Raw genomic sequence first — 12,439 nt, forward strand, 5'->3', positions numbered from 1 at the left:
GGTAGGTTTCAACCAACTTTTCCCCCACGGTCGAAGTTATCGCGGTATTTGTGCGTAAGTTATCTGGTCCGTGGTTCCTATATTATAGTGCTACTTCCACAGAAATTAAGAGGGTATACTTCAACAATTTTTTTCCCCGGGTCAAAAGTTATCATGGTGTTTGTACGCCTCATTGGCTCATCGAGAAATTGTTCTTCTTATCATTGTAGTGTTCAAAGCGGTACAACAAAGTGTATGTACCATGCGAAAGATACAATGAAGAAATGTAGCAAAAAATCATGATGAACTAATAGCTTTTATACCTAATATTATGCATTTGTTTTCTTGTAAGTGTTCTTCATACTAAACACAAGAAATTTGGGGTTAAAAAGGCATCAACTTAAAAATACAAACAGAGCAGCCAAGCCATTTGGCTATTAAAATGAAGAAAAAAATAGTAGGAAAAAGAAGGAAAATTCGGTGTAAAAAGGGAAAGAAGAAAAGGACACTTTATTATTCACGCCACATTTTTTAAAGGTACAAAAACTACCTAATCTAAATGTAGTCACAACCTCAATTTAGTCCCGGTGGTAGGGGCAATTTGAGAGTGCCAATGAGGTACTGGGTTCGATTCCATTTTCTCCCAAATTTTTACTCTTTTCAGAAAGGAAAAGGGGAAGAGGGAAAAACAAGTCCCGAACGGGAGCGGGAGCAGGAATCACGGGACGTGCGAAGCGGGAGCGGGAATCACGGGACGACCGGGAATTACCTTAAAAATCGAAGCATGCAGATTATCCGTTCGATCCGAATCTAACGGCTTTTGAATCGTACGGATCTGTTGTAAACGGACAGTCGGCAGGAATTTAGCTTTTGCCATTAGAGAAATACTCCGTAATTAAGAGCCAATAAAGCGTGCATATATAAGGATCTGTATAGAACACAAACTATGTCACATCTAGATGTGACATAGTTATGTCACATCTAAGCTGATTTTCACTCTGTTTGTGGTTTATTTTTTTTTCTAGTTTTTTTGTTTCTTATTGATGCATTATATACTTGTGGGAGGTTAGATGTGATATTTTTAAAAAACATCTAGATGTGAATTAGACAAACTGCATATATAAAGCGTGAAGACCACGGTGTCTCCTTATCCATGACCACCTCTTGTCTTGCTCCGTAAACCCACTTTTCCGACGAAAACCCTCGATCACAGCGCAACGCAATGGGGTTCACCGCCATAGCCATATCGTCCTCCAACCCAAAGCCCCGCTCCGAGACCCCTCGCAACGCGGCCCTCGCGTCCGCCATCTCCGCCGCTTCGGGCAGCACCGGTCTTCCTCACCCCGGCAGCGAAGATGGCGGCCGCGGCTTGGGAGGCCTCCTATCGTGGCTCTTCAACGCCGGCGCGGCGCACGCCGCGGAGGAGAAGCCGCCATCGAGGGACTGGGACGCGCACGAGTTCGGGGCCAGGACGACGGTGCCGTTCGCGAGGCTGCAAAGGGCCAAGAGGTACAAGGTTTCGGACGTCAGGTTCCTCGACCGCCGCGCGCCCGGCGGCGGCGGGGGCGCGCGCCTCACGGCGGGGCCCGACGACCCCCTGTTCGAGGGCGCGGCGCTGCGGCCCGGCGAGGTGTACACCCGGTCGCAGCTGCTCGGGGAGCTCGAGGCGCTGTCCTCGTGCGGCATGTTCGACGGCGTCAGCGTGGAGGCGGTCCGGCCCCAGCCCGACGGCACCCTCGGTCTAACCGTCTCCTACGCCGAGGCCCTCTGGGCCCCGGCGAAGCGGTTCAGCTGCGTCAACGTGGGCGGCCTCTTGCCGGCGCAGGCCGACGAGGTCGAGGACGACGACATGACGGAGAGGGAGAAGATCGCGCTCCGGCGGAGGCATGAGAGGGCGTATCAGCAGCGCCTCGGGCGGGCCAAGGCGTGCATCCTGCCGGAGCCCGTGCGCGGAGAGGTGGTGGAGATGGTGAGGAAGCAGGGACGGGTGAGCGCCAGGCTGCTGCAGAGGATCAGGGACTGCGTCCAGAGGTGGTACTACGACGAGGGGTTCGTGTGCGCTCAGGTGATCAACTTCGGGAATCTCGACGCCGGCGAGGTTTTGTGCGAGGTCGTCGAGGGGGAGGTAACGGGGGTGGAGTACCAGTTCCAAGACAAGCTCGGCAATGTCGTCGAGGGGAACACCCAGCTCCCTGTAATTGACAGGGAGCTGCCCCAGCAGGTATATGCTCTGGAAACACCATTGTATACTACATGAAACAAACAAACAAACAAACAAACAAACAGCGTGATAGCTGGGATAATCTTGTTATTAACATTAACCATAACTTTCCACAATTCATGTCAAGTCCCAGACCAATTTAGAAGCACCATCTGATCCTTCTGTTCTTTTTCTGAGCAGTCCTATAGTTTTGAATATAAGACTGCTCTAAAAAGAACAGAAGAATAAGATGTGTTTCTTTGGTTGACAAAATTACTACTCCCTCTGTTCCATATTACTTGTCGCTGGTTTAGTACAAAGTTGTACTAAATCAGCGACAAGTAATATGGAACGGAGGGAGTACGTGTTTTTGTTTCAATCGCAATGTATATGCACTGGAAACATCATGTATACTACATTACTACATGAAACAAACAAACAAACAGCGTGATAGCTGGGATAATCTTGTTATTAACATTATAATAATCACCATAACCATCAGCTGTCCACAATTCTTGTCAAGTCCCAGACCAATTAAAAAATTGAATATAAGACTGCTATAAAAAGAACAGAAGGAGCAGATGGTGTTTCTTTGCTTGACAAAATTACTTTGTGTTTTTGTTTCCATCACAATGTCACTTGATATTATCAATAATTTTCACATATAATTTTGTTTATTTTCCTTGATTACACATTTCGAAACGTATCGCTGTGTCAGAAAAACGCCGAGACAGTGTAAAGCAGTACAAACCCTTTTTTTCCATGGCTTTGAGGATTTGACCTGTTTCTTTTGATCTGCTGTTACAGCTTCGACCAGGCAATATCTTTAATATTGGGGCAGGGAAACAGGCTCTGAAGAACATAAATGCGCTCGGATTATTCTCTAACATAGAGGTGAATCCACGACCTGATGAGATAAAAGAAGGGGGCGTAGTGGTTGAAATCAAGCTCAAAGAACAAGATCCCAAATCAGCCGACGTGGAGACAGTGTGGAACTTTGTACCAGGGGATCAGGGACGACCAACTCTTGTAATGTGTCTACATACTTGTAATCTTTTTCACAGTATCTTGTTAAAATCTGTCTTAAAATTGCTGGGCAAGTTCAAACTCAAGATGTCCATCACTGTAGTTTAAGCCCTGTTGGCGAACCTTATGCATTATGTATCTGATGGAAGCTTTTTATTTCAGGCATCCATTCAACCTGGAGGAGGTGTGACATTTGAGCACCGCAACATCGGTGGCCTGAACCGATCTCTCGCTGGTTCTTTCTCATCGAGCAACCTGCTCAATCCTCAGGTGAGTTGGCAATGGATGATTTTGTAAGATTAGTGAGTGTGTTTTCAGTTTTTCTGTGTGCTGCTCGTGTGGTTATAATTAGAAACAGTCACGTGGTTGGTGTAAGAGGAATGCTGCTTAGGAGAGAGACATATATCCACTGATCCACACATCTGGACATGAATATAATCTTATATATCCATGTTTTTGTTTGATTGTTAGGATGATGTTTCATTCAAGCTTGAGTACACACATCCTTACTTGGACGGTGTGGAGGACCGGAGCAGGAACCGCATTTTCAAAGCCAGTTGTTTCAACACCAAGAAACTCAGCCCTGTCTTTGTCGCCGGCCCCAACATGGACGATGCTCCACCCATCTGGGTCGACAGAGTTGGAATCAAAGCGAACATAACAGAGGTTTGCACAAAATCAGTACCCCCTCGGTTTTGACATGTAAAACATTCCAACACTTAATTAACCAACAATTATTTCCATTTAGTTCGACAACATCAATTATATATCACATAATGTACATATTGTCGAACTAAATCATTAGTCAGATATACATCTTAAAAACAGTTTTATACCTCCCTGAACACTCAAATTAATCCTTTTCATGAATCATATCCGATGTATGTGAGTTAACAAATTAAAATAAAACCGATCCTGGATTTGCAGAACCTCACAAAGCAGAGCAAGTTCACCTATGGCCTCGTGCTGGAGGAGATCACGGCGCGTGACGAGAGCAATGATGTGTGCACACACGGGCTCCGGACGACGGCCCCCGGTGCCCTTGGCATGGATGGCCCCCCCACGACGTTCAGCGGCACCGGTGTGGACAGGATGGCGTTTCTTCAGGCCAATGTTACCCGGGATAATACGGAGTTCATCAATGGCGAGACCATCGGCGACAGATGCATCTTCCAGGTATGGTTTAAGTGGTTAATGAGTAAAATCTTAAGACTTTCTGTTTTCACAAATGATTCAGAGAACTACGCTTTCAAGGTGCAGTTTCATAAATAAAACCATTGTTTTTTACTGTCCTAGAAAAGTGCATTGTTCTATAGAAGGCAGTTCATCGTCAGGTTTGGCAAGAAGAAATGCAGTTAATAATTTACTCCCAGAGTTTGTAGGAAAAAAATTGTTCTGTAGGAGTAAAATCCAGGTTCTGTAAATAAGTTCTCCAATGGTGAACCAACCAAGTAAATCCTCTTGTGCCGCAGGTGGACCAGGGCCTGGGCATCGGGAGCAGGAACCCGTTCTTCAACCGCCATCAGCTGACGGTCACAAAGTTCGTGAACCTAAACAAGCAGGAGAAGGGAGCCGGGAAGCCGCCGCCGGCCGTTCTCGTCGCCCATGGCCGCTACGCAGGGTGTGTGGGAGACCTGCCGAGCTACGACGCGTTCGCGCTCGGAGGGCCTCACTCGGTCAGGGGCTACGGCATGGGCGAACTCGGAGCCTGTAGGAACCTTCTCGAGGTCAGCTGCTGAATCTGTTTCCGTTCGGTTTCGACTTGGACCAGAGCATTTCCGATGCTGCTGTTAACCGTGTGTGCATGCAGGTCGCGACGGAGGTGCGCATCCCTGTCCCAGTGATGAAGAACACGCACGTGTACGCTTTTGCCGAGCATGGCACGGACCTCGGGAGCTCCAAGGACGTCAAGGGGAACCCTACCGAGTTCTTCTGGCGCGCCGGCCAGGGATCGTCGTACGGCGTGGGCGTCCGGTTTGGCCCGCTCAGGGCGGAGTACGCCGTCGACCACAACGCCGGCACGGGATCCGTCTTCTTCAGATACGGCGACAGGTTCTAGACTGGACGTTCGACCCTCCGCGCAACCAACCCCAGCTCAGGCCACACATATATATTTTGCAACGTGTACTTTGTTCCACATTCACCGTTTGTTAGCTGCTAAGGTATTCCTGCACTGTATATTCCATGTTAAGACTGCACATTGTCAGCTCAAGGAGAAAGGGACCCAGGTGAAGAAAATTTCGATAGAATTTCACGCCCGGTGTAGTGTAGAGGGTCCCAGTATGATAAATGAGAAGAAAAAACGATGTCGTGAACTTTTCAACGGATAATTAAACCAAAAATGGGGGAACAAGAAAACTTGCTCTTCACTGTTGGCATGCCTTCTGGTATCCACTCTATGCTCGGCTCATATACTGCCCGGTTCTCGAGTCAATTAGGACATCATCGCCTACATCAACGAAAGAGGGCACATTGACAACAGCTCCTGTCTCCAGGGTTGCAGGCTTTGTTCCTCCTGCGAAAACAAGGTAAGCAGATAATTCAAATGAGGTTTAACCAGCTCTAGGGATCATAAGCCAGAATCTGAGATAGGATGCAAGCTCATCCTTCATTCTATAAGATAGAAGGAAGAGGTCTCTCTCTCTCTCTTCTAAAGTTGAAAAACCAGGAACCCATGCCAGGAGAGACATTGTCGGAGATCTTGGCAACTAACCAACCATAACATGAACATAAAAGGCTATTGAGATTTCTTCACTAGAAAAGAAACATCAATGTTTAGACAAGCGGCCTCTACCAAATGATATGCTCGCCTGAGTCCAATAGAAGCCTCAGACATAATGGGATTACTTGTAGTTCTACTTCTACAATACTGCTACATAAATTCTTAGAACAGGTGCAGCAGGTTAGGTCTGCAGGATAGAGCACTCTCTGTACCTTGTGCACTGTCACCTTGCCCTGGATCAGCCTCGGTTACGGTCAGCCTAACAGTGATGGGGAGATCAAAATCAATGATCTGCAAAATTTAATACCGTCAGTGTCCAAAAGTCATCGTGTAGTGTGCACGGATATACAGAAAAAACTAACTAGCACAGTATCGAAAAGAATGGGAAGGTAATAGCACATGATAGGAAATACCCGTCCATTCCAGTATAACAAAGTGCAGTCCATTCCTTCTTTCAACCACTTCTGCCTGTCGCCAACATCTGACTCGTTTAAGCGGCTTTCTTCAAAGGATGTCTGGAAAGGTAAATTATGATGAGAACAGTTGCACACTTGAAGAGTGAACAATACCGATCGCTAATAAGCGATGATGATTTGTTGAAAATAACAGATCGTTTATTCTGTATTTGAGGTTGTCTGCACACAAAGGACACCTCATTTCAAACTGGTTTCTACTTGTTAAGTTTGATTTTAGCTAGTGCGTGACGAGCGGGATTTCAGGCTCCACTTCAATGAAATTGGATCATTTTTTTTTGGAAGGACCCATGAAGATACCCATCCCCATGCCCATGGTAGTGCTTGTCACCCGCCCATGAAGATTTCCATTGTTAGACAATCATGCCCATACCTGATGGATATCCTTGCCATTGGCTACCCACTGGTTCTTCTCAGCATGTACAAATAACAACTCAAACATAGCAAATAAGCTCAACAATTATATATACAATAACCACAACATATTATGATGACGGGGGTGGGGTTTATAATTATATATGTGATATATCTCTGACGACCCATGTGTAATATGAAATCAATTTTTTTACTTAATTATTAAAATGTTAATCGGATGAGCGGTGGGCAACCCATGGGCAAGAAATTATACCCATAACCTCCATGATTGGGTTACCCATGGACAAAATATTGTATCCATACCCTTCCCATGCGTCTCAGATACCGGATATCAAAACCCATGCTTAAAACTGCCATCCTTAGACCAGAATTGCATTATTGGATGGAAACATCTGTGAAAATTCTGGCTCATGATTTCATCAAAATATGATAAATTTGGAGAGTTCGCCTTAATTTGGCTCATAATTCCTTATCACGCAACTTCATCATCATCTAATAATAGTGCCGCATGTCTACATTTTTTTCTTCAGCAATCTGTGCATAACTCAGTACATAGTTATCCACGTCACATAAACTCCTGCAGTGACTGGCTTACTCTAGCTTCCTAACCGTCCAAAATTAGCTCATCACTTACAGCATGTGCAATGAGGTAGACGTATGAAACATATAAGCAGGTGGCAGGTAATTGTGTCGTGACCAAGGTTCTAAATTCCGGTTGGAATTTCTGGTAACAGACCGGTTACTTGTTCTTTCGGCCACCCCAGTAGAAAAAAAGTACCAGCCAGTGCTGGATAAAATTTATTCAAATTCAACAATTTTGATCAAAGTTTGTTTGATTGATTTTGGGTGAAAAATAACCGAGTTCCAGGTAACCGGTTATTCCAGCCCCTAGCATGAAAACAAACAGAATCGAGAAAAAATAAATTGTCAAGACATATTTGAGTCAAATAGATGTACCTACCAAATCCATGAACACAAACTGGGAGCCATCCTTGTAGGTGAATTGTTTGGTTTCCTTTGAAATAGAAGCTTCCTGGATCTGAAAGTGTAAGAAAGTGGTAAGTGTATAACTACAATGCTCTGTGATATAAATGACAAGTATAATACTCCCTCCGTCCCAAAATAACTGTCTCAAGTTTAGTACAACTTTGTACTAGAGCTAGTACAAAGTTGAGACACTTATTTTGGGACGGAGGGAGTAATTCCATAACTGATGAAGTGATGAGATAAGTCAGTATCCTATATACCTAAATAGTTGATCCCCACTACTCAATTCTCTCAACATGCACACATGCCACCTCATCACACCACTCATTCTTTCTCTGAACATGCATGGTAAATGGTACTCCCTCTGTAAACTAATATAAGAGCGTTTAGATCACTATTTTAGTATTCTAAACGCTCTTATATTAGTTTACGGAGGGTTTACATTCTTTCTCAACATGCACACATCCCAACTCACCACATATGCCACCTCATCAATTACTCTAATTATCTCTCTTAACATGCATGAGAAATGCTACCTATATTCTCTATATATTTGCAACTATATAATAATTAAATACAATACATTATTATATTTTAAATTTCATTAAAAAATATTTCAACCAATCCCCGGAGCAACGCACGGGTTATCATCTAGTTTGATTAACTAACGAGTACAAATAGAAAATTATAGATGCAAAAAAGGAATTGCTAAATGCAGCATCAGATTCTGAAAAGCGAGTTTCTGCTCAGATTACCGTACTTCCAGCTCGAAAGGTTTTCTCAACTGTGTTGCCAGTGATATAATTGCGCATTTTTGTCCTCACAAAAGCAGCACCTTTTCCAGGTTTGACATGGAGAAACTCTGTTGTTGCATGGAGGGGGAAAAGTTCATATAGATGCTTCTCACATTGATTGTACGAAATATAGAACAACAACAACAATAAAGCCTTTGGTCCCAAACAAGTTGGGGTAGGCTAGAGCTGAAACCCATAAGATCTCACAACCAACTCATGGTTCTGGCACATGGATAGCTAGCTTCCACACACCCCTGGTATGAAATATAGAACAATGTTATAATATATGCTTGCTAAAGGGACGACCATTCAGCCTTTGCTTTCCACGTGTAGAAAATTATCTTTAGCTGGCCCCTTGTAGTTACAATTTTTCTTGAATTAAGCAGTTAACTAAAACTTTAAAGCTCAGTTCACAAGGGTTCAATGTCTTGTAACATTGCACTACAGAGATTTGAAGAAACATAGCTAGCACTGAGGGTGTATTGAGAGATGAGTAGGTGACACATACTCCAGGAGGGAAAATAAGGACATGCAGCAGTGAATTATTTACAGAAATTTTAGACTAAACTAACATAAGTGAATACGTTCTCCTAAAAACTAAAAAAAAATCTCGAAAAGGTGGTCGGAACTGCATAGCCCTTAAAACTATAAAACAAGAACTTCACAGAAATTCTGGGAAAATGCTAGAGAGTGCTAACACAGGGATATGTCGAGGTGCCAAATTTACCCTGCTTACATAGTTTGGAACTAATAAAACAAATAACTAACCGTTGGGCTGAGCAAAGAGGAGGTACATTCACTGAATTTCTCAGATTATGCAATGGGGCCTTCAGGTGAAAGAAAGACACTACGTTCACTAGCATATCCACCCAGAACCAACCATATGTAGAGGAGTATGATTTTGGATGTTACCAAGAATCTTCCACGGCGCGCCGTCCACCTCCAGATTGAACCCCACCTTGATGTCGTTGCTCGACAGCGCGTAAAGCCCTGAAGCGGAACACACTATGATACCGCCTAGAAAGAAAGCTTAGGTCGAGGAGAGAGGAGAGGGTCACTCACGGGTGAAGCGGGAGCGGAGGGGCGCGAGGCCGAGGGGTCGCGCCGCGGCGAGGCAGGAAGGCGGCCGCTGGAGGTCGAAGAGGGAGGAGGAGCTGGCCGCGATGCGGTGGTTGTGGGTGGCGCCGGCGAGGTGGCGGAGAGCGGCCATTGTTTTGGTTCTCCGTTTCTTCCTTGGGCGCGCCGCTAACTCAGCCCGAGTGATGGTGATAAGGAAGAGGATGACGCCGCTGGGATCCTGACTCACTTTGCCTGTGTCCCGCCGCAGGCCACAAGCCTCCCTCTTCCTGACATTGTGGGACCCACATGTCACAGGGGAAACACTCCATTTGGGATGGCACGAAATTTAACATCTCTACTAGAGAGGGGCGTTTGGCTCCCTGGTTCACATGAGCCGGGAGTGTATTTTTTTGTTAAAAATACAATAAATTCAAAAAATTCAAACTTTTTTTGGAGAAAGATGACTGAGTATGTGATGTCCGTGTCAAATTTCAGAGCATTTGAATGTCTAAGTAGCTCTCGGCAAAAAGGACTAATTTGAGGTCTGTGAAAAAGTTTGTTGTTTTGTCCAATGTTTGGACCCTCATTTTTTTACTAAAAGCTATTTAGATGTCCAAATGCTCTAAATTTGGCACGCACCTCACACATTAAAATATCTTTCACGTAATATATTTTTAAAAATTTTATAGTATTTATTTCGAATTTACTGTTTTACGGGGTGCAGATGAGTCTGGGCTCAGAGTTGAATATTCGCCTATTCTGTTTTTCTATTCCCAAATTAGAGCAACTCTACTAGTTCATGTATTCTTAAATAAACTACTGTTTTACATAAGTTGAGGCAAAAATAGCCCCCGAATTTTTTTATGGGATCATGTATAATCACCCCTTGCCCCTTACGTTTACGAAAAGATGGTGAGCGGGCAGTCGTCTGAAATTTCACGTTGTACACCCTCGCACCGCGACCGCCATGTTGTGCCGCCACCGTCCCATATCGCCACGTCGTGTGGCGCCGCCGCCGCCGCTATGCCGTCCATCCCTGCCTCCTCTCCTACTAGCGAGGTTGCGCTGTCGCGAGGCTGGCCACAAGCTCGCGCTGCCGCAAGGCCTCTCGCAACCAGGTCGCGCGCACGACCGCTAAGAGGCCACACATCCCAACCTCCTCTCCTGTCCAACGAGGCCACACCGCCATGAGGCCTCTTGTTGCCAGGTCGCGCCGCCGTTGCGAGGCTAACCACCACCCCCATTGCGCCTTTCCTACCCGCCTCATTGCTTCGACCGCCTTCACCATGCCATGTCACTGTCTTGCGGGCCCATCATCATTTAATGAGAAATAGGAAAACATATTTTAGGGGGGGACTGAGAATAGTAAACTTCCCCTAAATTGTACGTTCATCGGACAACACAACTTTTATGGGAAATTTTTTACAGGTGCTATTGGAGTCACTCTTACGCCGTACTTTCATCCGACTCTCTCGCACCCCTCCTACGTAAGCTTTATCCTACCTCTCACCCATTTTCTCACCACGCATTGGTTTAATGAGTCATGAACCGTTGGTTTTTTCATCCCCAATCTCGGGAAGCGCTAAGGAGGGGATACACAAGTTTGGGGCGAAGGTTAGGGTTAAAGTTACCCCTTTCTCTATCGAGTTGTCTCATTGACCTATGCCGCCACATCGAGCATCGCCGACCCGTCATGAGTGTTGGGGAACGTTGCAGAAAACAAAAATTTTCCTACGGTTTCACCAAGATCCATCTATGAGTTCATCTAACAACGAGTGATCGGATGCATCTACATACCTTTGTAGATCGCGAGCGGAAGCGTTCAAAGAACGGGGATGAGGGAGTCGTACTCGACGTGATCCAAATCACCGGAGATCCTAGCGCTGAACGGACGGCACCTCCGCGTTCAACACACGTACAGTCAGCGTGACGTCTCCTTCTTCTTGATCCAGCAAGGGGCAAGGAGAGGTTGAGGAAGATGGCTCCAGCAGCAGCACGACGGCGTGGTGGTGATGGAGCTGCAGTACTCCGGCAGGGCTTCGCCAAGCTCTATGGAGGAGGAGGATGTGTTGGAGAGGGAGAGGGAGGCACCAAAGGCAAAAGCAAAAGTAAGAGGTCCTCCATTCCCCCCACTATATATAGGGGGGCCTAGGGGGGCGCCGACCCTAGGAGATGCAATCTCCTAGGGTGGCAGCGGCCAAGGGGTGGGGGGCTTGCCCCCCAAGCAAGGGGCGCCCCCCCTTTAGGGTTTCCCCCACCCTAGGCGCATGGGCCCTAGGGGAAGTGGCGCCCCAGCCCACTTTGGGCTGGATCCCTTCCCACTTCAGCCCATGGGGCCCTCCGGGATAGGTGGCCCCACCCGGTGGACCCCCGGGACCCTTCCGGTGGTCCCGGTACAATACCGGTGACCCCGAAACTTGTCCCGACGGCCGAAATAGCACTTCCTATATATAATTCTTTACCTCCGGACCATTCCGGAGCTCCTCGTGACGTCCGGGATCTCATCCGGGACTCCGAACAACATTCGGGTTACTGCATATACATATCCCTACAATCCTAGCGTCACCGAACCTTAAGTGTGTAGACCCTACGGGTTCGGGAGACATGTAGACATGACCGAGATCGCTCTCCGGTCAATAACCAACAGCGGGATCTGGATACCCATGTTGGCTCCCATATGCTCCTCGATGATCTCATCGGATGAACCACGATGTCGAGGATTCAAGCAACCCCGTATACAATTCCCTTTGTCAATCGGTATGCTACTATCCCGTGATTCGATCGTCGGTATCCCAATACCTTGTTCAATCTCGTTACCGGCAAG

General features: G+C 46.3%; 2 protein-coding genes across 2 annotated transcripts; one reads left to right on the forward strand and one right to left on the reverse strand.

The window, feature by feature from the left end:
- The first annotated feature begins 1,201 nt into the window (after positions 1–1,201).
- On the forward strand, positions 1,202–5,338 carry LOC119283560 (protein TOC75, chloroplastic-like). The gene is made up of 7 exons (XM_037563048.1): positions 1,202–2,200; positions 2,987–3,208; positions 3,368–3,475; positions 3,677–3,871; positions 4,133–4,381; positions 4,678–4,932; positions 5,016–5,338. Exons 1-7 carry the CDS (start codon positions 1,202–1,204, stop codon positions 5,262–5,264), a joined length of 2,277 nt encoding a protein of 758 aa, XP_037418945.1. The 3' UTR covers positions 5,265–5,338.
- A 96-nt stretch (positions 5,339–5,434) lies between these two features.
- LOC119286277 (elongation factor P-like) lies at positions 5,435–9,844 on the reverse strand. Its single transcript, XM_037565648.1, has 7 exons — positions 9,619–9,844; positions 9,469–9,546; positions 8,518–8,624; positions 7,737–7,814; positions 6,341–6,442; positions 6,140–6,218; positions 5,435–5,720 (listed from the first exon to the last, which is right to left on the reverse strand). The coding sequence occupies exons 1-7, from the start codon at positions 9,764–9,766 to the stop codon at positions 5,602–5,604; spliced, it is 711 nt and encodes a 236-aa protein (XP_037421545.1). The 5' UTR covers positions 9,767–9,844; the 3' UTR covers positions 5,435–5,601.
- Positions 9,845–12,439: the final 2,595 nt, after the last annotated feature.

The sequence above is a fragment of the Triticum dicoccoides genome, chromosome 4A (genome assembly GCF_002162155.2).
Source record: "Triticum dicoccoides isolate Atlit2015 ecotype Zavitan chromosome 4A, WEW_v2.0, whole genome shotgun sequence".
NCBI classification, from domain to species: domain Eukaryota; kingdom Viridiplantae; phylum Streptophyta; class Magnoliopsida; order Poales; family Poaceae; genus Triticum; species Triticum dicoccoides.